General features: G+C 44.3%; 1 protein-coding gene across 1 annotated transcript in view; it reads left to right on the forward strand.

The window, feature by feature from the left end:
- LOC104555084 (calpain-13) overlaps window positions 1-16,665 on the forward strand; it is a 47,558-nt gene extending 30,893 nt beyond the window's left edge. The window contains exons 12-20 of the mRNA XM_061990367.1: window positions 1,076-1,236; window positions 2,797-2,833; window positions 4,551-4,613; window positions 5,658-5,715; window positions 6,780-6,847; window positions 8,503-8,571; window positions 9,683-9,761; window positions 13,279-13,395; window positions 16,538-16,665. Coding sequence (XP_061846351.1) covers window positions 1,076-1,236; window positions 2,797-2,833; window positions 4,551-4,613; window positions 5,658-5,715; window positions 6,780-6,847; window positions 8,503-8,571; window positions 9,683-9,761; window positions 13,279-13,395; window positions 16,538-16,665 — 780 coding nt within the window. The remainder of the gene's footprint in view (window positions 1-1,075; window positions 1,237-2,796; window positions 2,834-4,550; window positions 4,614-5,657; window positions 5,716-6,779; window positions 6,848-8,502; window positions 8,572-9,682; window positions 9,762-13,278; window positions 13,396-16,537) is intronic.
- Window positions 16,666-25,956: the final 9,291 nt, after the last annotated feature.

Here is a 25,956-nt window from a genome sequence, read left to right on the forward strand (position 1 = left end):
AAAAAAGTATTATGCCTTGCCAGAATGAGAGGGGAATGCAGTGCAGGCAAGAATGCAAACGAGAACAGGCATATCTGCTAGCTCTAGGAAGCCTTTGATTAAATATAGACGTGGAACACTAATACATGGCTGTGAGGGAAGTTTAATGTTCCGTGATAGAGCTGAGCAATGTATAGTGGCTGATTCCTATCTCACACCAGTTCTGACTCCATTGAGATATTAGTCTGCTTCTGCTTTTTACCAGAAGGAATATGGAATGAGACCCAAAAGTAAAAAGAGGATTACACCATTTATTTCTTTGCAGGACTGCCCATTCTTATCTGCTCAAGATCTGACCCATAGTATTTAACAGGCTGCCTCCCAGCTGTCTGTAACAGGAGTCACCTTTTTTATTTTTTTCTCTCAAAATAGCAGTTTTATGTTATTTTCTCCCAAAGGCATGGCTCATAAATAACTCTGCCACGCTATATAACCATTCTAAATGGAATTTATACATGCTGATATATTTTGGGGAATATGTTTAGTAAGGGGTTTTTTATCATGCTATCTTTACATGTCATCGTAGTAATAGGTGTTGCGTTATATTTGTTTCATCTCAGCAAGAATACTGGTATAACAGAAGAGAGATCAGAATATTCTGTTTTCTTGTGACACTTCCTAGAAGGTTTGGGTTGTGCTTCTTGAAGCACTGTCATTTGGGTGAGATGCTTAGTGAGTTCTCTGACCTCTGAGTCACGCTAGATCTCAAAGAAGATTTAGCAAGAGTGTTCATCCTTGATTCCTTCATGAGCTCCAGTCTGCTTAATATTAATTGAAGTTCTCTTCAAATACAGCTACATTCATTTTGCCTTCTGTTTCTTTCAGTTCTTCCCCCATAGTGCATTTTTGATGTGTCCTTGAACAAAGCCTGTCACCTAGATGGTCTTTCCATGCCACTGGGGAGGTTGAAGCATGTTAGATGCAGTGTATCTTTAGAGAGCTTTGGGGATGTAAGGCTGCTGTGAGTGCCCTTGCTGTTTTACTTTGGCTCCTGACATGGAGAGGATATAACCATATAGATATATTTTTGTTTCAGGGGAGCTCCCAAGTTCTGAAACAAGGTTTTTCTCCAATTCGAGATGTGACCAGCTGCTTTATCTTGAATCCAGGAACCTATGCTGTCATTCCTGCTACAACAGAGGGCCAAGAATTTGAATTTCTCTTACGAATTTTCGTGAAGAATCAAGACTTCAACGAGTAAGATGATAAGTACTCCTTATGGGCCCTAGAGTTTATAGTGTGCCAGGATTTAACAGTTTAATGTCAAGATAACTAATGTGGCAATTTGCTTTTAACGTACTCTAGAAGTATGTTGGGAAGACACAGAAGAGTGTTAAGCAGCATGTTGAGGAAAATCAGACTTATAGTCAGGTGCATAGGGGTGGCCTCAGCAGAACAGCACAATAGCTCATCTGTGGCTACCAAGGGATTCAGCTGTGGTAAAAAGAGCCACACAAGTGAGCAATAATTGTTGAGATATGCATCATTGCCCCCTCACCCTCCCCAGCCCTCCCTCCCAATTGTGAGGAAATACCTCTTCACAGAAAGGAGGACTGAGACCTTGTTTTTCTCTGAGCTGCTATGTAGTTTCCTATGTTATGCTGGCTGGGTGCCTGACAGATAAGGTCTCATTCTACTTGGAGTGGGACCTAGAAAAGCAAAGAGGGGTGAAAGGCCTTGATCTTTTCACCTAGCCATCTCACAGACAGGCTCGTAGGGCTCCCTGTGGGCACGAGAGAGGCCTTGAAGGTAAGTTTATTGGAAAAAAATCTTAGTTCATGTAAAAGCAGCTATTATCACATTTTCACATAAATATCTCTGTGTGCCATATGTAAGGAACAAGCCACAGCATTCAGCTGTACCAAATGACCTTCAAGCATTAGATGGGCATTAGCTTTCCTTCATAAGCTTTATAGCAGAGATGATTGCAGTTCTTACCTCATAGGCCTCTATCTTAATAATGAGATTATTTTGTAGGCTTTGGCCCTCTGGCAAAAATAACACAGAACAAACTAAGGCAAGTCCTTAGTTACTGAAAACAAACATGAGGAGCCTTCAGCACTATGAGTTGTGCACAAGATGGCTCAGCCTTGGGAGTCAGCACTTTCCAGGAGTGCCTCTGACCTTCCTGAGCTGGGCCAAGTGTTGGGATCCCTTTCCTGTGGGTCTATGTAATGGCACAGGTGCCATAAAACCAGCATAAAACTGGCTTGCCTGATATCTCTACCAAAATAAAAACTCAGATATTGAATGTTGTTACTAAGTAAGTCTCAGAAGGAATGGTGACCTTGGCTCATGTTCAGGCAGCCTGCAGACATTTAAAAGATGGTGCCTCTTAGTGGCCCAGATGTTATTTTTATTCCTGACTATTAAACAAGGCAAAGAGAAAGCAGGTGAAATTTTATGTGGCTCAAGGCAAGACAGCCTGGTCTTCTGTGTGGTGAAGTTAATCCTGGCATGCTCAGTGAGACAAGTTGCCCTCTCTCTGGTGCTGATGTCAGAAAGACTGGTTCAGGGAAGGCAGTGGTCACAGAGTAGCCAGAAACTCAGACCTGCTCATATCTGCTTGTACAGAGAAACAACAGGACTGGTACAACAGGCTCAGTTGAACTGGGACAGGCTGGGTGGTGTGTGTGCTAAGGATTTTGTGGGACTATGGGCTGGGCAGTGCTACTGTCTGTGCCTGCCTTCTGCCACAATCAATGCTCTGAAAAGGTCAGTTCTCTCCCAGTTTGACTCTTTCCGACTCTTTTCTAGGAACTCGGACTCCTCAGCCAGCACAGTGCTGCCAATGGTAAGAGTCTGTAAAAACTGGTATTGATGGTAGTGGTGGTGAATGGTTCCCAGAGACCTGACAATTCAGTAGCCACCTCTATTGACTCCTTCATTTCCTACATACCAGACACCACTCTGTTCTTCTGTCACCACTCTGTCCCCATCCTAGAGTTCAATGCTGTCACCCTGTGACTTTGCTGGGTGAGCAGGTGGCTAGCCTGGAGTACCTTCCTGGAGAGATGAGAGTCACAACAAAGCCCTTCATCTTTCACATATATCCCTTCCAGAGCCTCTTTATTGAAGGAAACCTTGCACAGCTCCTGCATCACCTTGTCCATCTGTCCTTTTTACCTCGCCACCTTAACGCTTTAACCAATCAAATATAGCAGGGGGAAGAGCATTTCAAAGACACTAAATTCTTCCAGAGTCTGTAATATGGGCAATGTGTCTAAGGAGGAGAGAGGGGGAAACTTGGATGAAAAAAAAATCACAACTTGAGTTTGACCTCTTTTAAAAAGACCTCACACCTGAGAGGAGGATCATATATGCCTTCTCCATGGGAATGATTTCACATAAGTGCTCGCACCCAAGAAAGCACAAGAGTCTATGGAGGCGAGGCCTAAAGCAGGTTTCATCTGATTTTCATCAGGATGCCTTCACAAACATAAGGGAAATAACACTTCAAACTGGTTGTACCTCCATTTTGACCTACCTCTTGGCCAGTCTAGTCTAGCCCAGCCCGTATCTGTTGCTTGACTTAATGGCTATGAACTGTGCAACCTGGCAGAGCTGGTCCAGTCCATGCTTCTGTCTCACAGGTTCCTTGCAAAACCCTACTGCTGAGAGGCTATTATTTTTACAAGTGCAAACTCAGTGCAGGTCTTTAAAGCCAAAGGTGTAAAGCTGCTTCAGAAGAACAGAAAACGGAGTCCATCCCTTGCGATTCATTTTTCCAGCCCACAATTAAGCCCCATTAGGCGGCTAGTGTAAATGTTGGCTTATTATCTCATTCCACTGACAAGCTGTCAGTTTACTTGGCTGTTGTCCTTAGCCAGTGTTTTGACTTTGATGAATTATAGTACTCACACTTTCTGCTCCTGTTCAGCTATTTGGGCTTCGCTGGTGTGAATTATCTCATACAGAGCTGAAGGCATTGGGGCTTAGAATTATATATTTTTTTTAAACTTTATGATGTGCAGGGTAGTTTCCCTTAGTGCCTGGTGGATCTCCTCACCAGAGGGTTGACAAAAGATCAGTTAACCATTGAATTGCATTTGCTCAGGTACAGTCGAGCCTCCCTTGGGATTGGGAATGTACAAGAGAAAGTAAGAGTCAACTCATGATCTATTTTCTTGGTTCACATGCATCTTCACACGACCTAAGCCAGTGATTTCAACCAAGGGCCATCAATTAAGATCAGGTTTTATATCTCTATATTCATATATAGATTTGTTAAACTCCAAACTCCACTCTGCTGTCTTGTCACCCTCTGTGTTGTCTTCCTTAGGCCCTGAGCTGCTCTTCCGTGGCTGTACTGTGCAATAGCATCCGAACTATGCTTCTTCCTTCACTGCAGTAGCTGTCCCTTGCTCCTAGTCCACTTTTTGGGTGTTAAAACTGCAGCCTATACTATACATTCCCTGCCCTTTCTAAAGTGCTCTTTGGATCTGCAGAGTTCTGTCTCCAGACGATTTTGTAAGCAAATACTTTATGTGGGTATTTTGTCTTTGTTCCAGGATGTACCACGGGAAAACCTGGACAGTTCCTATAAGGCTGTCTTCCTGAAATATGCTAAACAGGTATCCTATCTAAAGCATCTTGCTGAAAAATGAAGACAAAGGCAGGCATGGGGACTTGCAAAGATAAAAACTGGTCTACAATGTCAATACAAATCTGTTTAGAAAAGTCTTTTTTTGAAATGTAGCTCTGTCCTCAAGTGAGGAACACAGTATTGACTGGCCTGCCAAGAAACCCCCAGAAAAATGGGACATCCAGCTGTTGTAGATTGGCTAGCCCCATATATCAGCAGAGAGTTGAAGATTTGTGGTTGTGCTGGTGAAATGTACTTGCATGTGTACCATTTTATCTTTTTGGCTTGGATTCATTCATTTACTGAAAGCAATTAGAAAGCCTTGAGTATTCCCCCCTCTCATCAGCATCCTTTTCCATTTGCCTTCACAGCATTTGGAAACCAGTCATCAGACAGCATTTGAGTAATTGATTCCTGCTCTTTCAGAGCCAAAATCTGTGTGTTCACAGGAGATGCTTTTAATGGTTTAATAAACTGTTATAAAGAACTCCTCGACTTGGTCAAGGAAAAAAAAATCACTGCCAAAAGTGTTTGCACAATGGACCTCTTGCAGTTAATAGCTATATCAATTCCTGAAGGTGAAAATGAACATGGGAGGCCAGGGTGAATGCCCTGGGGGAGTCCCAGGAGGGAGGCAATCAGGTTCACAGATGGGCAGGCAGTTCAGAGGGAACGCAGCAGCAGAGCCAGTGCTCCCAGCCCACTCATCCAGCTGCCTGCTGTGCCTGTCACTTCACAACACTCCAACTAGGGGCTAGTGAGGTCAGCAAGGGTTCCCATCGCTGGTGGAAACACCCATGGTGCCAGGAGTGCCTGTAACTCCACTGCAAACTCTCGTAGGAAAGGACAAAGAGCGGTCTAGCAGCATGAAGGGCCTTGTTATGCTCCTAAGGGAGTGCTGCTGCTCCTCTGATATAAGCAGAGGTCCTTCTTGGTTGCCACAGTGCATCAGTAATCAGAAGTTTCAGGCAAAAGTGACACAGAATAAAACTTTATGCTCACAGACCTCTCTTTGCATTTTATCCTGCATTAGGGCTCAGCTATCGATGCCTCGCAGCTGCAAGAACTCCTTAACAAAGTGCTCCTGCAAGGTAAAGCTTTTACAGCCCAGCTAATGTCTTTGGTGCTTCCCTATTCTTAGTCTAGTGCAAATTAGACCAAGGATTTAGTGGTGTCCTGATGGTCCTCAAAAAGTCCTCAATGTGGCTTACTGCACTGTTGGATCTTGAGGAATGAGGAGTGTCTCCAGCAGGGTTCCTTTACGTGCACAAGAGTTTGGTTTCATTTTTTGAGGAAAATCAGAGTAACATTCATGTGGAGGAGGCAATACAAACCAGACCAGCTGCTAACAGACTCTTTAATGCGTGGCCATCAGCAAAGCTGTGCATCTGCCTGACTGCCAAATTTCACCCTCCTCTCCCCCTCCCACTGCTGCCAAGGGATAGCCTCTGCTCTGCAGACATACCCTACCCCATGCTGCCCTTCTGGATGTCTGTGCAGCTCCCACACTCACGCTTTCCTGCTCTGTGCCCCACCAATTGCAGCAGGAGCTCAGTCCCTAGCTGGGCTGCACCAGTGAGTGCTCCAGGGTGTTGTGCCTCCCACTCTCCTCACTGTCACCCAGTTTCTCCCATTTCAGCTCTGGCCTGCATCACACCTCTGCAAAGCCTCAATCTGGCTTTCAGCATTTCCCAGCCTTCCTAACTTGTCCCTAGCATGAGACAGGAGCCCAGCCAGAGGACTTGAGCCAACTCAGTCATGCACAAGGCTCAAAGTGCTCTTAAGACTCACTAATTCAGCATAAATAGACTTTCTTGTTACTACCATTTCCCTTATCCTTATTTCAAGAGCAAGGAGTTTCCATCAGGACAGGTAGGTGGGCAGAGACTGCAGAGTAGCCACCTGTGAGCCTAAACAAGGGCACTTGTCCTTGGGGAAGGAAGCTGTAGAGGTAGTCTAAGACAAATCAGATCCCTTCAAAGCTCTCGGCCTGGCACGTAGACCTTGCTGCTCTTTGAGAATCTGAACCAGATCTAGGGCTTTTTAGCTGCATGAGTCTTTGGAGTGGTGTCTTTTTTCCCTCCAAACGGTGACCTGATGCCTCTGTCATCCTCCTTGCTCTCACTAATTCCTTCTGTTTTGTCAATCCTTGCAGATGAAATGACCGGCCTGGGAGGAAGATTCAGCTTCGATTCATGCAGAGGCATTTTAGCTCTGATGGATGTATCCTTTCAGCAGAAGCAATAAACTTCCCTGGTGCTGCCCATCCTTGCTTTGAGTTATGGCTGAGCTGAGCATCCCAGTGTGAGAACTTGCAAGTAAATATTAGCCACAATCCTCAATAAATAACTGTCCCAGAGTCTATGCAGGACTTTGCCATGCATACCATCTCTTTGGTGTGTCTGAGGTGAGGATCAACCTGCTGCTGCCAACAAACTTTTTGCTCTCTCTTTCCCCTCTGCATGGCCCAGAGCTTGGCTAAGAGTCACCCTCTGGCGCAGGTCCCAGGCAGAAGCCCGAGGGGAGGAGGCAGCACAGAGGTGAGGTGTAGGTCAGCCCTTCCCTCACAGCTGCAGCCACGCTGTCCTATGGCAGCAGCTTGGGCAGGCTGCTAGCAGAGCTATGGGAGAAGCAGTGTCACTACCAAATTGCAGGCATGTGTCTGGCAGGATGTTTATCCTTTCTACTGTACTTTCCCTATTTAGATGAATCACACAGACTTTTTACTGTTAACAAGACAACACTGGAAATACATTGCTAGTCCTTGTAGAACAAGAGGGCTCCTTGATGAAAACATAAATCCTCCCCAGTGTGTTTTCTCCCCCTTGTTTGCTCACTGTCTCTCTTCTTCTATGTCTTTAAGACAACTTTGAGACATTTTCAGACCTTTACAAACTGACAGGGAATGAATAAAAAATGACCAGAAGTCCCTCTGTCTTTCCAGCTTTCTGCATCTAGGCAGTGAAAGAGACTTCTCCCCCTTACCAAAGCCCCTCCTGGGCTAAGTGGGCTCTGTGAATGCAGGACACGTTCAAAGAACTGACAAAGTCACTGCTCTGCTTTAATTCAAGATGGATTTTTCATTCTCTGGGCTGTGTGTAGCCCATGTCCAGTGTGACCTATCCTGGCCTGCAAAGACAGGATCGGCTTTTTTCACTCAGGTTTCATGGCAGTGGCATTTTGCTTATAATTCACTAATGATGAGTTTTGCTTTCAGGGAGTTTTCATCGTCTCAGCTGCATTAGGTGAGATACTGCATGCTGCCCAGGACTTTTAGGTGGTTTATGGAGGGAAGCAGATCCGTAGTCCTTTGAGCATCCCCGGGGTATGTCTGCTGAGGCCTCTAGGTTCCTGCAGCTCATGATGGGGAAGTGTTTTCTCATGTGTGGTGTTTGTATTGCTCAGAAGCTGCTGCTGCCTTCTGACAGCAGGCATCAGGATCGGTTCCTCGCACTCTTGGCTCCTTCAGTGCCTTTTCCTCCGGAGAAACCAGCCAACCAGAGCTGATACAGTGCTGCCTCACACACAGAGGCAAGGCACTGTGCACACATGGCCTGGAGCATGGGGTCACATTTATCCACAGGGCCCTCTGTGCTCAGTGGCTAAATGTCAACTGAAGTTATCACCACAGGTTCCCTTGTGGTTAAGACACCATATAAATGGAAACTTTCTGTTGTTTGTGAGCAGCTGTACAATGTGCCAGAGAGGGTGAATTTAAGCATAATTGGGAGCAGAAAAGCTCTTGGCTTTCTCAAGATGAAGTGACAGACAGAAGAGACTGCATCTTATGTCTGTGTTTCTGTGAAGGCAGCATCCTCGGGAATGAAGACAGCTAGGCTGGCTCTCATTAACTGTTCAATTCTTAACTAAAGGCACAGCTCAACTCAAACGGACAACTCACAATGCAGGAGTTTGGGACCCTCTGGCGAAAAATCACGAAGTACATGGTACATGGGGGCTGCTTTCTCTGTTCTCTGCCACCACTGTACTCTCGGACTTCTCATCAGCAGGGCACAGATGCTGTGTGATACCAAAGCACTGGGGGGAAAAAAATGTTGCAAAGGTTGCTTGTTTAGTGGGTCAGGTTTCCATCCTCTCATGTAAAGGCTGAGAGCTCAGGAAGCAGTGGTGTATGTAGAGTGCTCCAAACAAGCAGCTGAGGCTTTTCTGGTGTGGGGGAATATTAAGGGGAAAAAAGTGGGAAAAAATAGAAAGGCCAATTAGGCTCAGAATTTGTTGAAAATTGCTGTGTGCCACCACTGGCATTTTTTTAAAAAGGCTCTCTAAGCTTTTTAAATGAATTCTTGAACAGTCATGTGAAAAATGTCACTTTCTCATTGCTGCAGTTTGTAGTAGAAATGTGTAGGATGCGATGAAGTTTTATCTGGGAGAAATGTTTCTGCTCCAGGATAAGCATTAGTTTTGGAAGCAGTGAGGACAGTAGCTTGGTATTTAGGGTCACACTTAAAGTCAGAGCTGGGGCATGCATGGCAGCTTCTCTGCATGAGGTCCTTCTCCTTCAGTTTTAGTGCAGATTGGGAAGGTTTCCTGAAGCCTCAGAGTTGGATGAGCTCCTACTTCATTTTGCCCCTCTTGAAGTGGTTTGAGGGCACCTAGTCCAGTTTCCCATGTAGCAATGGTGCACTTCCCACTGACAGCACCTTAAGTGGGGCTTGTGGGCTTTCAAAGGTGAGTTGTGAAAGATGAATCCACACCATTCTGGGACTTGGGGACTCCTGGCTTATTCCACGTCTCATAGATAATGTCTTTTTGTTAATGAAGGTGTGAGTATTGCCTACACACATAAACCAAGCAGAGTGAACAAAAAAGTTTCCACCCACCCAAAACTGTGAGTTTGGTAGGTAGTATGTGTAACTTAAACAGTAACATACTGTCTGAGCCTTCTGGAAATGGATATTCCTCATCACAGTCACCCCAACTCATCTTTCTTTCCACCTATTTATTAAGGAGGGAAAGCACCTTACATAATTTTTTCTAGTGGTAAATTTGGGGAATGCCAATATGGGCTTGAAATCTGCCTCTGCAATATTTTTTTAGGATATCTTCAGCAAGGAAGACAGAAATCATTCTGGATATCTCGATGTGTCTGAAATGAAGAGCGCAATACAGAGAGCAGGTATGTGCATAGGTGCTGAGCAGCTCCCCTTCTTGCCCCTGTGGCAATGAAGGAAAGGATGATAGAGAGGAAAGAAAAAAGCTTCAGGGAGAAAGAAGTTTGGATTGCACAGAGCTACCAGTTAGATCATAGCTCTGCTCAGAAATCTGCATTGGTTTAGGGCAATAAGACAAAGCTGATTTCAGAGAGAAACCCTTTGCACTGCATCTGGGAAATCAGCAGAGAGATGCAGAGAAGTACCGCATGGGCCAGAGCCTGCAGACTAGCTTATCTGTAGCCTCCCTAGGTTATGGACAGAATATCCATCAGAGGAAAGGTGCAAGGAACAGTGGACACTTGCCCTTGTCCCAGTTCCTGCGGTTTCTCTCGAGGACAGTGACCAAGTCAGGAAGGTAAGGGCAGGGACAGACATTTCTTTAGTTTGCACTGACCTCTGTTGGCTACAGGAATGCTGAAGCTTGCAATGCGTGCGTGGGACCCCTCCTGTGAGCCAAGCATTTCAGCTGGGTCATCTTGCTGGACAATTTGTGCATGAAATGCAACTCTGAGACAGCAATATTCTTGTAACTGTACAGTCGAGAAGCTCCTGTTTGGCTACCTGGAGCTTGGAGGTGTGTTGTCCCCAAGAGCAACCTGGTGCATAATCGCTACCCATGGAAGCCATCAGCTCGGGGGATGTATGTGTAATTTTTTGGCTGCTGAGAGGTGGACAAAACATTAGCCTCTGCCTGATGAGCACAACACTAATGTGCCAAATATCAAAGGAGAAGCTGCCAGGTCCATTTGGTAAGAAAAGTGCTAAAGTGTAAAGCTGGAAGGAAAAATTGTGCACTGAGAAGCCCTGGCAGCCAAAACAGTTTTTTGAATGGATAAAAAGACACTGTTAAATGGCAAGATCAATACATGTCAGGTTATAAGCAGTTCTGAGCAGGGAAAAAAAGAAAATTAGAAGCTCATTCTTGCCTTCTTCTGAGCCAGACAGTTGCATTTCAATCTGGCTTTGCATTAAGATGATCCCTGTCCTGGCTTTAAGCACGAAGGAGAGGACAGCCCCCAAAAGCATTTGGGAGGTCAGTGCTACCTCTGGGAATGGCACTAATGTACCTAAACACAGCTCTTAGACAGCTGTTCCCTGAAGCATTCAATGCTTTCTTCAGCAAACATGGCAGTGTGTGCTTCATTTTCACTCTTGTCCTAATGCTTCAAAGCACAATGGATCACATTTTCTGCCAGAGTGAAGCAGGCTCGCTGTGTTAACGGCAGTGCTGCCTTGAAATGCAGGACCATTGGCTTGGTATATTTGCAAACTCCTCACTGGCAATGTTAAATGCCATATAAACTTAACGTTTGTGATTTAAAAAGTCTGTGTTTTAAAGCTTGACTCAAACCAGACTGAAGAATTCAGTTGACAAAAGGTGGGGAGAGTAACCTATAAATAAGCAATAGCACTTAACTGAAATGTCTTGAAAACAGAGGAGACTGATGTCGATGATTAACTTTGTTGATGGTGTTAATTGAGACACATTTCCAAGTGAGCAGATTTCAGAGCAAGTGTATTCCAGACTGACCAGGCCAAATTGTCAGTGTTTTACCAGTGTGAGACATGATTATAGCACCTTGTAAGCAGCACTGCAATGCTCGCTGGAATCTGCCCTCCAGAGAGCGCTCCTTTGAGTTCCCGCTGCCTTCAAAAGGTTAAAAATGTGATAGAATTCACTGCTCACCACTACAGTTGTTCTTGGCAGTGGTTTAAAACAAGAACCAAAGATTTTTTTTTTAATTACTAGCTTTTCCTCCTAGAAAAATAAAAATCTGAAATCAGATTTATCTTCATTTGTAATATATTTAAACCCAAATATATATCCATTATTGAAATATTCTGCATTGTGTGTCAGCTTCCTGCTGGAGACCTGCTCCAACTCATAAAACCAGAGTTTGCTGGCATGCTAACACACGTCTGTTGGCTATATCTCTCACTTTACAGGTGTAGAGAAATGATTCCCTTTCTGCTTGTCAACTAATTTATTTCTGTGATAAGTTTGTTATAACTGAAAAATGTAGAGCTAGATGAGGAAGCAGGAAAGTTACTTCTCTTCCAGCTGAAGTTTTCTAGGGACAGGTGAATGAGACTTTTCTGAAGTCTCACAGAATGCATTAAACCGAAGCTATCAGTCCAGCCCTCTGCAGAAAAATTCTCTTTTGTTTGGCAAATCAGCTTTTAGTGAAAAATATATTTAAATCATTCCTCTTATACAGCTGACACATTTAGGGTAGCTTTATTTAACCAATAAAAGAATCATTCTGAAAGGCAATTTTTGCTCATTCAATTGAATAACAATTTCCATCTAAACAGACTGTGACACAAATACTGAATAATCAGCTAATAAGAAAGAAATGCACCCTTCACCATTTTCTAATAGAAAGTAAAATGTAAGAATTAAGAATCCCAGGCATGCTGTACTGAATAATAGCATCAGTGTGTGGCATCTCCCTGTTTCTCAGAAAGTGACAGTGGCATTGTAAATGCCACGCTCAGACTTTAACAGCTATGAGCCAAAGAAAATCAACCTTTCTTATAGAAAAGAAAAGCTAAAAAGGCAAAGCAAGGTAAAACTACATTAGTTAGCTCAGTGTTTCCTGCTTGCTGACCCAAGCCATGATTTGAATAAATGGCTGCAAGGACTTTGATTTTCCATCACCCTACCCCAACTCTTATGTGTGAGCATGTGCCCATGTGGCCAAGAAGGCCAATGGCATCCTGGCTTGTATCAGAAGTAGTGTGACCATCAGAGCCAAAGAAGTGATTGCTCCTCTGTACTTGGCACTGGTGAGGCTGCACTGTGAATACTGTGTTCAGTTCTGGGCCCCTCACTACAAGAAGAGCACCGGGGTGCTGGAGCATGTCCAGAGATGGGAAATGAAGCTGATGAAGGATCTGGAGAACAAGTCTGATGAGGAGTAGCTGAGGGAGCTGGGGGTGTTTAGCCTGGAGAAGAGGAGGCTGAGAGGAGACATGATCACTCTCTAACAACTACCTGAAGGGGAGCTGGCGTGAGGTGAGAGTTGGTCTCTTCTCCACAGTAATGAATGATAGGACAAGGGGAAATGGCCTCAAGTTGCATCAGGGGAAGCTTAAATTAGGTATTAGGAAGAGCTTTTTCACTGAGAGGGTTGTTAGACGCTGGCCTGGGCTGCCCAGGGAGGTAGTGGAGTCCCCAACCCTGGAGATATTTAAAAGATGCGTAGCTGAGGTACTGAGGGACACGGCTTAGTGATGGGCTTGGCAGTGTGAGGTTAGTGGTTGGATTTGATGATCTTTAACATCTGTTCCAACTGTAATGATTCTATGATTCTAACCTGCAGAGAGGCGAGCTGCTGTCCAGGGATGCAGAGACCTGGCATGAGAGGGTGGAGGGCTGAGAGAAGGTCCCAGCTTCTTTGCAGGGTGCTCAAGGCCATCAGAGCTGGTCCATCATCCCATAGTGTGTCACTAATGCTGTCGTTCTTCCCTCAACAGGTCTGGCTGCCAGTGAGCAACTCCTGCAGCTCATGGCCTTGCGATATGGTGATACTACCAGGAGAATTGGCTTCTGTGACTTTGTGTGCTGCATGCTGCGCTTTGAAACCATGACCTGTGAGTTTGGGGGCTAGGGCTTGGGGTCAGGCACGGGATGTGGCAGCAGGGTTGCTCCCTCCCTGAGCCAGATTGAGGGCAGCAGCAGGAGGCAAGGAACACGATGCTAGATGTGATTGTACATGTTTAACAGCGTAGCTTGGAAATAACAAACCTGCCTCATGGTCCAGGCATCCCTTCGTGCAGCTTGTTTGCCAGGAGCCAGATTTGTATCCTGCTCACAGGAGAAACTGGCTGGTAGAGAGCAATTTGTGGCCGAGAGAAAGCACCAGTCAGGAATGCAGTGATGAGCTCAGTGAAAGGAGATAGAAAGAAGGTTGTTGCCCATTTTCCCATCATTGCTCATGAGAATGACTGCAGGTTGCAGCAGCACCATATTGCCTTATGACTTTCCCTGCTGAGGAGTGACGATAATGTGTATCCAGAGCTGCTTCAACTGCCAGTCCTTTTTTGATGCCTGGCCTCTGCAGGTTTGTCCTTAGAGTCCTTATGCACTAAGACTAATTTTCTAAAAACAAGATATGTGCTTGCATTGGTGCCCTGCCACACAAGCTTGAGCATCCTTGTCCACAGCAGAGTTTCCTCCAGGATGGTGTAGTACCACTGAGGGAGATTGCATGCGTTCTTCACTAGAGGAGTGAGGCAGCACATGGCAAGTGGAATGCTTTCTGATTTGGTTGAGTCAGAGAGATTTGAATCACAGTAAGGGAAGTGTTTCTTTTTCATTTTTAAATGGGGAAATTATTTTTCCCACCAACTTTTGTAAAGATCTCTCATTTTTTTGCTAGGGAGATGTCTGAGATCCTCAGTGGATAGGCAGATTCATACTCTGTGTTGCATCCAGCTATTGTGTGGTAGTTGTAAGGAGAGAGTGACTGTAAATAAGCCTTTGCCTGAAAGGAAATGGATTTCTGTTTTACAGAAGTATACATTTTTCTACTCTACTAATAAGACTGGAAATAACAGTAGTTAAACAAACCCAGCAACTCTGACCCATGTGCTGGAACATCGCTGCAGCAATTTAGTTCATCTTTGGAACAAGTTGGTTTTCAACTGTGTGTGGAAATGACTGTTGATTTTTTTCCCCATGTATTTTTGCCTCTAATGCTTTATGGGCCAACAGTGGTCAATGAATCCACCTGGACGACACTGTCTAAAATCCCAAATCAAAGGATCACAGCAGAGGCAGCTCAGAAAGTCAGGGCATGTCCTGATTTTAATGCTTTCATTAAAAACCAGATAACTTGTAAACACCCAGTTTTTGTGATTTTACATGTCATGTGCTATAGATGAAAATCTTTATGCCTAAATTAGTACCATGGTCTTTGTTTTTTACATCTTAAAAAAAAGGTCCTCTTATATTTTAAGTGCCTGGGTAAAGACAACTCCTTTATACCCATGTGGAAAGGAATCTCTGAAAGTTTCATTGCTGTCTGTAATGACTGTCTTAAAACGTTCTCAACTCTTTCAGTTATCGCTTTATAGAGGGCTTAATGTGGAATACATTTCTCAAACTTTTCAAATCATTGTGAATAAGATTGTTACAGGAGAGGATAAGAGTGCCAAGTGGGAATAAAAGGCAGTCCACCTTTGTGACAACGTGAATGCAGCAGGGAAGATAAAATGTGTCCCATTAAATCATTACTCATCCTTTCAAGATAGCCAGAGATGAGACCCAAACCAAAAGCAGCAGCTTCTTTGCAAACTCTATTTAAGTGGAGTTAACAAAGCAGCAAAGGGGCACTTACCTCTGCCCAGAGAAGGTAACTGTAGCACTGCCACTTATTCCTAGAAAGACTGCTAGGAACAAGTCCAGATCTGCAAATACAACCGTTTCAAGGAGCTGGGTACAATATGAGGATTTAATGACTTTAAACTGAAAGAAGACAGATTTAGATTAGCTATTAGGCAGAAGTCCTTCCTTGTGAGGGTGGTGAGGCACTCTCACAGGTTGCCAGGGCAGTCTGCAGATGACCCACCGCTGGAAGTGTTCAAGGCCAGGCTGGATGGGGCTTTGAGTGACCTGGTCTAGTGGAATGTGCTCCTGCCCATGGCAAGGGGATTGGAATTAGGTGGTCTTTAAGAGCCATTCCAACTCAACCATCTTATGATTCTATTATGATTCTGTGAGTTCCTTGTTCCTTGCCTTTCTTCAGAGCTGGATGTGCTTCATCAGTTAGCTTTCCTTGCTGCTTTGTCTCTGCTCTGGATCATATAGGTAACTCTTGTTGCCTCCTAAGGGGTAGATGTGCTCTGTTCTTACACTATCCCGGCAGCCTTGCACTTTTGGCTAAGGCTGGGCAGGTTTCAAAAATCTTGTAATGCCTTTTGCATTCAGGATGGGGAAACAGTCTCCTGGAGGAATGTGTCATTCGAGGATAGATGGTCTTAAATTTGTTTCAACTTTTTATTACTGTTTATAACAGCACATTTCTAGGAGAAAAGTAATTTCAAAATAACTAAAAAGAACTCAAAATACTGTTTTGACGTTACCCAAACACTTGGACTTGAACATTTCTCCTAGTCAAACTGCAATATAAATGTGCACATAGAATATCAATATTTGAATGGATTTACATTTTCTGATGGCAAAATGCTCTGTCAGAAAACTTTCAGCAATGTTAATTTCAAACTCTAGCTGAATAACAGCAGCATCTGCATTTATATTCCCTGGAAAAAGCTTGCAAGGCATACTAATGACTTCAAGAAAATCACTTTTCTTTAGGGCACACTGTGATCACTCACTGCCAGGGAAGGTGGAATAGGACCAACAGAAAGTTTCCCTGTGGGAAGATGTGTTTTCTTAGTACACCGTTCTCCTGTCAGTCTTCAGTGGGGAGGTACAAATGAAACAAACCATGAGAGGAGATGAAAACAGTCACATTCAGCACTCCCTTTCGCTATATTTTTGCCAATTGGGATCTACAATTGGGATCCTTTCCCAAGCTGTGATCCAAGGGCCAAGGTAGAAAGGGTATCTAGCATAGAAATGAGATGTGGCTAGGCAGGACTGTGGGTGGACACCTGAAACAGCCAGAGCATCCCAGCACAGGGGCTGCAGCGCTGCTTCTCAACTGTCACAGCCTGTGTTGCATTCTTGCTTCCTCCTCATGAAATAAGATTTTCTTTCTTCTACCTCTAGATGCATTTGAAAACTTGGCAGACGGTGGATCACAAATTGTGATGACAGCAATGGAGGTAAGAATGCTTCGTCTTTCTTCTCCCTCCAGGTCCAAAGTGGGACCACTGAGTATGTTAGCAGGAGAGTGAAGTTAAAGATGTGATGTGATATATTTTGCCAGGGGTTTTGCCTTTGACACCAACAGTGGTGTGAGGGTTTTGCCCAGTTGGATGTGTGTAATGAGTGGGAAGTACTTCCCTGGTGTTCCCTGGCCTCAGTCACACAGCCTTATGGGGGTGAGTACAACTCAGTGGTAGACATCCACATTCAAAGCACAGTGTTCCTCTCCTGACACCAGCCTGTCATTGCTGGAAACATTCTTCAAAGTGACTTTGAGGAAGTGACAAAAAAAACCCAAACCAAAACAAAACAAAAAAACCACCATACTCTCTTTTCTTATTGCCCCATCTGTTAATTCTGAATTGCAGAACATCTTGGTTTTAAGAAAGAAACAGCAGACAAATGCTTGCTGCTGCTGTTTGTCTTAAAAGCACAGCCTGAAGGATAGCTAGCTGGATGAGGATACATCAAGCTTTTTATCAGCTAGTCTGAAGCAAAAATCCTGCTGTGCTCCATAGTGATATGCCCGAGTGCTGCATTTTATCAGTCTGGGGACTGTTATTTGACAACACAGTGCTTAAAAAGATTTTTTGGAAAAAAAACCTTTTACGATCCTACCGGCTGCTGTTTACACTCTGTCGTCAGTTTGGTGCCTCATAGCTCATTAAATCTGTTTTGCACCAAGAACTGAGCAGAGTTTCCAAGCAGAAGCCCTGAGCCTGTTTTACAGGATGGTCTGTAGGATAACCACATTCCCAGAGTCTGGCATCCCTTCCACTTGGAGTCACACAGGTGCCATCCTTTCCCAGCAATTGCTCCTGCTGCTGCAGCTGCTGCAATAATTTATCACAGAAAGCAACATATGGAAAGTGTTTCTGGGTCTGAATTGTAATAAGGAAAAAAGACAGTTCCAAAACCACTTAACTATCCTGTCCAGGACAAAAGGACCGTATTCACCAGGTCACAGCCCAAAGGTACCGTGACATGTGTCTGAAGACTTAGCATAACATAACTCTCTGAATGCACCTTTTCTTTTCCTTTTTCCAGTGGCTGACTCTTGTCATGTACACCTAAAGAGATGCTGGAGCTCAGTGTGACTGGTAAGAAATTGCCTTAGCACTATGAATACAGAGAAGAAAGGGGTGGTTGCCCTTACAGTGACCACAGTGAATATGAGTGGAGGACTTAGAGAAAGCTCACCCTGGGTTTCCGGTGGGTTTTCAGGAAGAAGTGAGAGCTACATCATGAGTGGGGCTGGAGAGAGGCTGCAAATAGAATTGGACTTTGGGCTGTTTTTTGGGGGAAATTGCTGTTGGCATTATCAGTTGCTCAGACCACCAATCGCTGTTAGCTGCTTGCTACCTGTTCTCACCTGAGATAGTACATTTTCAATAGTACACTTCCTCAGACCTGGTGAGGCCACATCTGGGTGTTGTGTCCAGTCCTGGGTTCCCCAGTTCAAGAATGAGAGAGAGCTTCTGGAGAAAGTCCAGTGGAGGGCTAAAAAGATGATCAGGGGACAGGAGCATCTTTCTTATGTGGAAAGGCTGCTGGAACTGGGGCTGTTCAGGCTGGAGAAGATGGAGAAAGAACCTTATCTATGCTTATAAATACCTAAAGGGCAGGTATTGAAAGGAGGGTGTGAGTCTTCTTCTGTAGTACCAAGTGACAACTGTCACAAGTTGAAACACAGGAAGTTCCAGTTGAACATGAGAAGAAACTTCTTTCCTGTTCAGGTGAGGCAACCCTGGCACAGGCTGCCTAGGAAGGGTGTGGAGTCTCCTTCTCTGGAGGTTTTCAAACCCACCTTTGTTCCTGTGTGACCTGAATGAGGTGAACCTGCTTTAGCAGAGGAATTGGAATGGACGACCTCTAGAGGTCCCTTCTTACCATTCTGTGGTTGTGCAATAGATGAGCCAGCAGAACTTGTCTTTTTTGTCTTCTCAGCAATGCAATTATGCATGTCTTAAATAGCTGTGACAAATGTAAAACCAAGTAGGAGGTTGGAATATGAGGTCACTTAGATCTCTCAATTTGATTTCACATTTTAAATTGAATTTTGTGATTGAGTTTATCTTTGAACAACAGTCTCTACCTTGTGCTTTATTTCACGTTGCTTCCTCCATGTCAAGCCTGGAGAGGCACTATTTGTCCCAAAGTTTACCTGGGCTTTCCATTTCTTCTAGCTGGTTCTCATGAAAGATTCTGCCTTTTTCTGCAAAACTTATCCTGTTATTCCTTGTCCTGTAAATCTTCTCAGCCATTGTGCTTCTACTAACCCACTGGGCTGCAGCTGTTCCCAGTTGCGGTGGTAAAGCACTAGTACTAGTCCCAGACATGTGGCATGGAGGAGTAAACAGAGAGGAAACCCAGTTCTTAAAGAAAACATGAAGAGCCAGCAGTCTCCTGCCATTGTGTTGTGGTTGACCCCAGGAGTTCATGGAGCACCCTTGGGCAAAGTCACACACTTTCCTTATTAACCCAGTTCAAAAATGGAGTGAAAACCAAACAAAAAAACCACCCCACAACCTTCATTGAAATCCAGGGACTGCATTCAGATGCGCCTTCCCTTAGACAGGAATTACAATAATAAAGAATACATGAACGGCATCTCTGGTATCTCACATCATGTTTCTGAGGGCAGTTGACATTTGATGCCAGCTTTGGTGAGAAGTTGGAATGGGAAATGTATAGTCGGGGTGTAAATTACACTCCCCTGGGGAGAAAGCATGGTAGATTCTGACCCAAGGCAGGGGATAGCTCAGTGTCTTTCACCCTTGGCTCTGGGACAGCATTTATGCCCAGCTGCTCCTATATCCTGGCTGTTAAGTGTGTCCATCTACAGCAGGAGCTTAGTTTCACCACTTAACATCAAGATGCCTTCACCCCTCTGATCTTTGTTTGTACACAGTTATCTGTTTGAAAGCCTGCTCTTTGCATTCGGAGAGCTTTGGACAGTGCACTTTCCCTCTGTCACAGCGAATCTGTGATGTGTAGAAGCATTATTCACAACAGATCACCCCCCCCTTGCACTGCAGACTATCATTAGGGAAATACGTGACTAGAAGGACCTCACTTTGGAGGATAAAGTTGTTTTAATTATTGCTTTCAAATGATATTCATAGTTTATTTAGTCTTCTTTTTTTCCTTTCATGAATCATTCATAAACTCCTGCAAATATATAATTAATCATAATTTTCACTTACCGGTTTTGTATGAAATTCTGCCTGTAGGGTGTTTGCAAGCAGTTCACTTGAGCAATTCAGCTGCCACTCGCAGCTGGGGACTGGGCAGTCATAGCATAGGCCCCTCAGAGTGCTGAAACTCTTTACACAAGAGCCTAATGAACTCTGAGCAGTGTGGGAAAACACACTGGGCATTTGTTGAAGAAATTGTGATGCATAAAATATTCTCACTGTGATTTCTGAAGATTGCCTTCCCGATGTCTGTGCTTTGAGTGAGTCTTGTTACCTCTGTTTTAGGTGGCTTTTCTGCTCCTCATCAGGACACAGCCCAAGGCCATCCCATAGAAGAGTCATCTATGGATTTTTAAAAAAACAAAAAAAATGAAAGAGTGAAACCAGGTTTTCTATGGACATTTTCTTACACTTGATGGTCCTCAAATGTCAGGATGAAGAGTCCTTTCCAGGTAAACTGGAGTTGCTTTGGAGACAGGACATAATGAGAGAAATCCATTGGCAAGCTGGTAGTGTTAATGTTCTGGGCAAGCTGAAAGTGCTGACTATAATACTGTAAATACTGTGGCTGGTTCTCCTGGTTAATGCACAGAAGTCAGGAACAGCTCCATCGACACCATTGCAAATAAGAACAGAGTCTGACCTTTTGTGTGGAAGGAATGTCTGCCATGTATGTAACAAAAACAATGAAGATACAGTTTTATTTTAATTATTTATTAATTTGCTTGTGTGTGTTTCCCAAATGCCAGAAAAAGATTGAAGAAATTAGCCATAATTAATAAAAAACGCCAGAAGCTTGGTGATTGGGTTTTTTTAGCTTTTTATTAGTTATTTTAAAAAAAAACCTAACCAAGTCTTGTGCATATTTGAGTTTGTAAGCTGTAGGGATTCCATTTTAACTGCTACAGCAATAAAGAGACATATTAGAGACGTAGAACAGACTGTTCAGTGTCTTTTTCTGATTTCCAGTGTCTGTAACAGGACTGTCTGGGAAGAGATAATTTTATCTGAACTCTTTCTTTATTTTATCTTTATTTCTTTCTATGTACTGATGTCTTTAAAAATATAGGGCTTCTTCAGATATAATTCCCACTCAAAAGTTTAACTGAAATCTGCTAAGTAACTGCAACCTTTCTCTGCTTTCATACTTTTATCATGGTGATAAAAGCAAATCTAGTGATCTATTCTACTCAACTATTGGAAAAAAATAGCTCTGAAGGCTCTATTTGTGAAAATTCAAAAAAATAAGGATGCAAATGTTGATGGATGAAAGCAATGCAGGGTTGCTATGGCAATGGAATTCACACCTTGCCTCACCCAGACCTCTCACACAGGTTTCCACTGAGGCATCCACACACTAGAAACTGATTTACTCATTTGGCAGTGAGAGGTTACATGCTGGAGCAACAACTACCTGCATCACAAGGCAAAGAAGGGACACCCATGTCTTGGTTATCATGAGGTCAGTCTGCAGCAGCATCTCATCTTGCAGTTTGGAGAGTGTTGCTTATGTATGATAGCTCCTATGGAGAATGTTAGTTATGTAGATAAGTCCTATGCAAAAAAGGACACTGAACTCATCCTCTCACTGAAAACGAGGGGAAAGAGAACTCAGTAAAATTGGACTATTCTAATATCTTCCAGTCATTTTTAAGCAAACTAATTCCTTCTCAGAAGTGTGGCATACACATCTCACCTGCAGTAATTAATCATTAATTAAACTCTCTGGAAATGCTGGCAGAGAGAGAAGATAAATAAAGAAGGCAGCCATAGAAAAATAATTATGCTTTGTTAAAAAGGCATATTAGTAGATCCATTTCAGAGAAGTGTGCTTGTTTAGTTTAGCCTGGAATTCAAAAAGGGTAAGTAGAAATCTGGAAGTACTTCTGTATAGTGTCCACCAAGCAGTTCAGGGATGCTCAAGATAGCTCAGACGTGCTGGGAAAGAGCTCTGTGTAGCTACACAGAAGTCACCCATGGTAAAATTGTGAAGCTCAGTTCAAGCCAAGAGGTTTAAATACATTATGTGAAAGCCCAGTCTATAAAAATACCAAGCTGTTAAGATCAGCACCTTAAGATCGGTCTTAAAAATCTTAATTTGCAGACAGTGTATTACTTTTCCTTTTGTTACGATGCGTAATTGCCTTTCTGCAGAAGGCAATTCTGCTTGTCGTGAGACAGAGATTCTTGTCTCTAATAACTTAGTCTGGCCACAGACTAAAATGCTTCTTCCTCATTAAAAAGCTGTCAGCAGACATCCCAGGTGAGAAACATCACCAGCACATCAGTTGTCTCCCCTTGGACATCCTTGGGGCTGCCAGGGTACACCCACGTGCGGAGCACCTCTGCAGCCCTGGAGCCCGCCTCCACCACTTTGATCCTTCCTTCCCTTTGGCGTGAGTGGGCTGTGCATGCCATTGGGCTCAGGGACAAACCCGTGGCCCCTCTGGGTTTGCAGGCTAGTGGCTGCACAGTGATCCTGCGCTGGGGCAGAAAGTAATAACTCACCGCTGTCGAGCTGAGCGTGGCCGCCTGTCTGTAGGGTTGAAAGAATTGGTATTCCACTTGATTTATACTTTCAACCAAGCTAATTAAGCAACAATTCAGGAGGAATCCATCATTGTGACAGACTTGTTGATTAACCATCCTGCAAGCAAAGTCAAAGCTATTTGGTTGCCTGGAAAAAAAAAGGGGTCAATAGGGAGAAAAACAATGATTTGGCCATAATACAGCAGTGGCTATTATTTCCAAAAGCAGTAAGGAACTTAATACCTTTCACGAGCACAGGGGCCAACATTCAAAACAAAGGCAGCTCAGATGGGTGAGGTGTTAGATAATATGGGAAAACTTCTACAGCTCAGCTTTGTGTGATTAAGATATGCAGGCCAACTTGATGGGGGTGGTGCTCCTATTAAAATCTGTTATGCACCTCCGTCTGGGTTTGCCAGCTCTGAAATGTTAGTGCAACCCCCATGAGGTTTCTGGCATTTGTGAAAGCTGTGAGATTCATGCAATTATAATACTATCATCTCTATTTTTTTGATGATAATCAGTTTCTAGTCTTCAGGGACACAAGTCTGAAAAGCCCTAAGAGCATCTACTATTAGAAATTGAAAAGAAAAACCTTAGGCAAATGTTTCATTTTTAAATCTGGAGTACTGATTTCAATTCTGGGCTCCCCAGCTCAAGAGAGGCAGGGAACTTCTGGAGAGAATCCAGCACAGGACCACCAAGATAATCAGGGGACTGGAGCTTCTTTCATACGAGGAAAGGCTGCAGGAACTGGGGCTGTTTAGCCTGGAGGAGACAGAGAGGAAACTTGGTCAACACTTATAAGTACCTAAAGAGTGGATGTCAGGAGGAGAGGGTGACATTTCTTTCTGTAGTATCCAGCGACAGGATAAGGGGTAGTGGACATAAGCTGGAAGACAAAAAGTTCCACTTAAACACAGGGAAACACTTCTTCCCTGTTCAGGTGAGGGAGCCCTGGCACAGGCTGCCCAGGGAGGGGGTGGAGTCTCCTTCCTTGGAGGTCTACAAACCCACCTGGATGCATTCCTGTGTGACCTGATCTAGGTAGACCTGCTTTAGTGGTAGGGTTGGACTAGATGATCTCTAAAAGTCCCTTCCAGCCTCTACCCTTCTGTGATTCTGTGCGAAATATTCATTTTGCTAAGACCCTCAAGATGGTTGGGAAGCAGGGGATATGAAGAAGCAGAAGATGAAGAGGATGAAATTAGTGATGCTGAACTGTCTGTGACTGAAGATGGAATAAAGAGCTGGTGAAGTTAGTTGGGATCTGAGAAAACAATTAGCATCAGAAGGACTTTGGTGCAGAAGTGGTAACAGCTGACCCTGCAAGCATTCCTTGAAGCCCTCAACTTCCTTTCTCCTGCACCTTGGAGGCCCCACGTCTGACAGAGGGATGGGATGAGTGGAGCAGGAACTTCTCCCTGTCTTGCATATGGAGCCTGATCCTGCAAATGTTCCCAGAACCTGGGATTAAGGCTTTCCTAGAAGACTTGGAGGCTGTGGTTTTGGTGCCTGTGTCTCAGCAAACCCATGCTGCAGTGTGATATAGGAGACTGGGAGAGTTCATGGCCAGTTTTGGAATAACCAAACCTCCCTCACCCTCTTTGGCTGTGCCTCAGGTCTCTACCAGAGAAACTGGTGCAATTAATACAGAATAATTAAAACAAAGAAAGAAAATAGAGAGCATATTATTCCCAAGCCTCATGCATGCCTGAAGGGGAGAAGGCTGGGTTTGACCCTGGTTGTGAGCAGCCCCCTGGCTCATGCATACACCAGTGATTTTTAATTTTGAGGTTTTTTCTTATTACCATGCAGTTCATGAAGCAGGGAGCAACCGTGTTATTCCTCAGCAAAACCTCTGACCATAGGCTGCAGAGTCACAGGCATCTCTTAGGCAAGGGTGCCCCAGCAAGGGACTGGTGTGCTGGCTCTTGCTGTCACCATCAGTGAGATAGTGACCCTTTCTCAAAAGAGTCCTTCTCCCAGTACCTTACAATCAGGGAGGCAGGTTTAAAGCCCATCAAATGTTGGGACCATTTCTCTGGTGAGGGGTTGCCGACTGTTTTGGGGGTTATCCTGATAGCCTTACCACTTGTCATTAGGATCTCTTTGCTACAGAGTTGGAGCTGAAACATTTGACTATCATCTGGCAATTGCTTACTACAAGTACCTTATCCTGTGGCACCTATGGTAGCTTCACTTCTTCAGTCCCAAGGGGTGGGATACACACGTGGACCCAAGGCACAGCAGCCGTGTCAGAATGAGTTTCCCAAGGCCCTCAGTCAAGATGCCCTGTGCAGCCCTGGGTGCTTGCTGCCAGCGGTGCCTGTGCCAGGAGTGCCTGGGCCAATGGTGCTGCCAGCATCACCTGGGCCAGCCATGCCTGTGCCAGCAGTGCCCAGGCAGTGTCCCCTGCCCACGGTGGCACTGAGGCCTGTTTATGTTGTCTGGTAGTGACATCTAGAGGCTCCCTGGCCAGAGCTCCTCTCTCTTGCTGCTCGCATGCTGCTGGCAGCTAACCTGCTCCTCACAGAACCCCTGGGAAGCCCAATCACACCCTAAGGGTGAAGGACTGCAAGATCTAAATCCAAGCTCCTTCCCTCACCTTCCTTCCCTAAATTGCCATGGGAAGAAGTGTGGTTGTAGCACCTCGAGGGAATATTCTATTGCTTCTGGAACTGATACCAGACTCCAGAGATTTCTCATTTGTAGACCCCTCCTCAGACTCCTTACAGTTCTACCCTTCTTCATCTATAGGCCCCAAATCTCTATCCTCATTTACTATTTCATACAAGTTTGATTTGGACTTTGAGTGATAAATGATGAGCTGCAAGTAAGGGGTTAAAAGTGTTTAAAAGCACCAGTACCTGCTTATCTGTTGTGTAGACACCTGTGAGCAGGAGGCCTTCAAAATTAGCCCAAGACATGGCCTACGGAGGGAGCCTTAGGACAGCAAGACAGTTCTGGTTTGGCTATAAATTGTAGGACCGAGCAGACAGTTTCAAAACAGTTTCAGCAAGGCCACAGTGCCCAAAAGAAGATAATAGCTTCATTCCTCTGTAAGATAAATAAGGAATGTTCTTTCATTTTTCAGGGTACACGTTAGGTGGAGCGATACCCTGTGCACTCAGCACTTGCAATACAGGAATGTCAGCATTCTAAAGAGCAAAACCTGTTTTGGAGAGTGCTTTCCTTTTACAGATTTCAGTAACAGAATCCCAAAGGTTTGAGGGAGCCAGCCCATGTCTCTTCCCTGAGAGACCAACTAGTTCACATGAGGCTGATGCTGATTAATCGATACATACAGTTTGCCAGTCTAGAAAATGTTATTTCCTTGCTTAATATGCCATACATTTGACTTGATGCCATCAAACTGCCACAGAAACACCTCTGTATTGAGGCTGGCTGTACAAGATAAAAGATTATTTTGCAAGAAGCATCATGTATTTAAAAGAAATGCTTTGAAGAAAGAGGGGTAGATATACCATCTCCATAGGCTGAATTGTTCAACCCGTTGCTGAAGGCATCTCCTGAAGCATTCACGGAGTTGTAGCTGAAATGTCTGCCATGGAGAGAGATAGGAAACATTAT

The sequence above is a fragment of the Colius striatus genome, chromosome 2 (genome assembly GCF_028858725.1).
Source record: "Colius striatus isolate bColStr4 chromosome 2, bColStr4.1.hap1, whole genome shotgun sequence".
Taxonomy (NCBI): domain Eukaryota; kingdom Metazoa; phylum Chordata; class Aves; order Coliiformes; family Coliidae; genus Colius; species Colius striatus.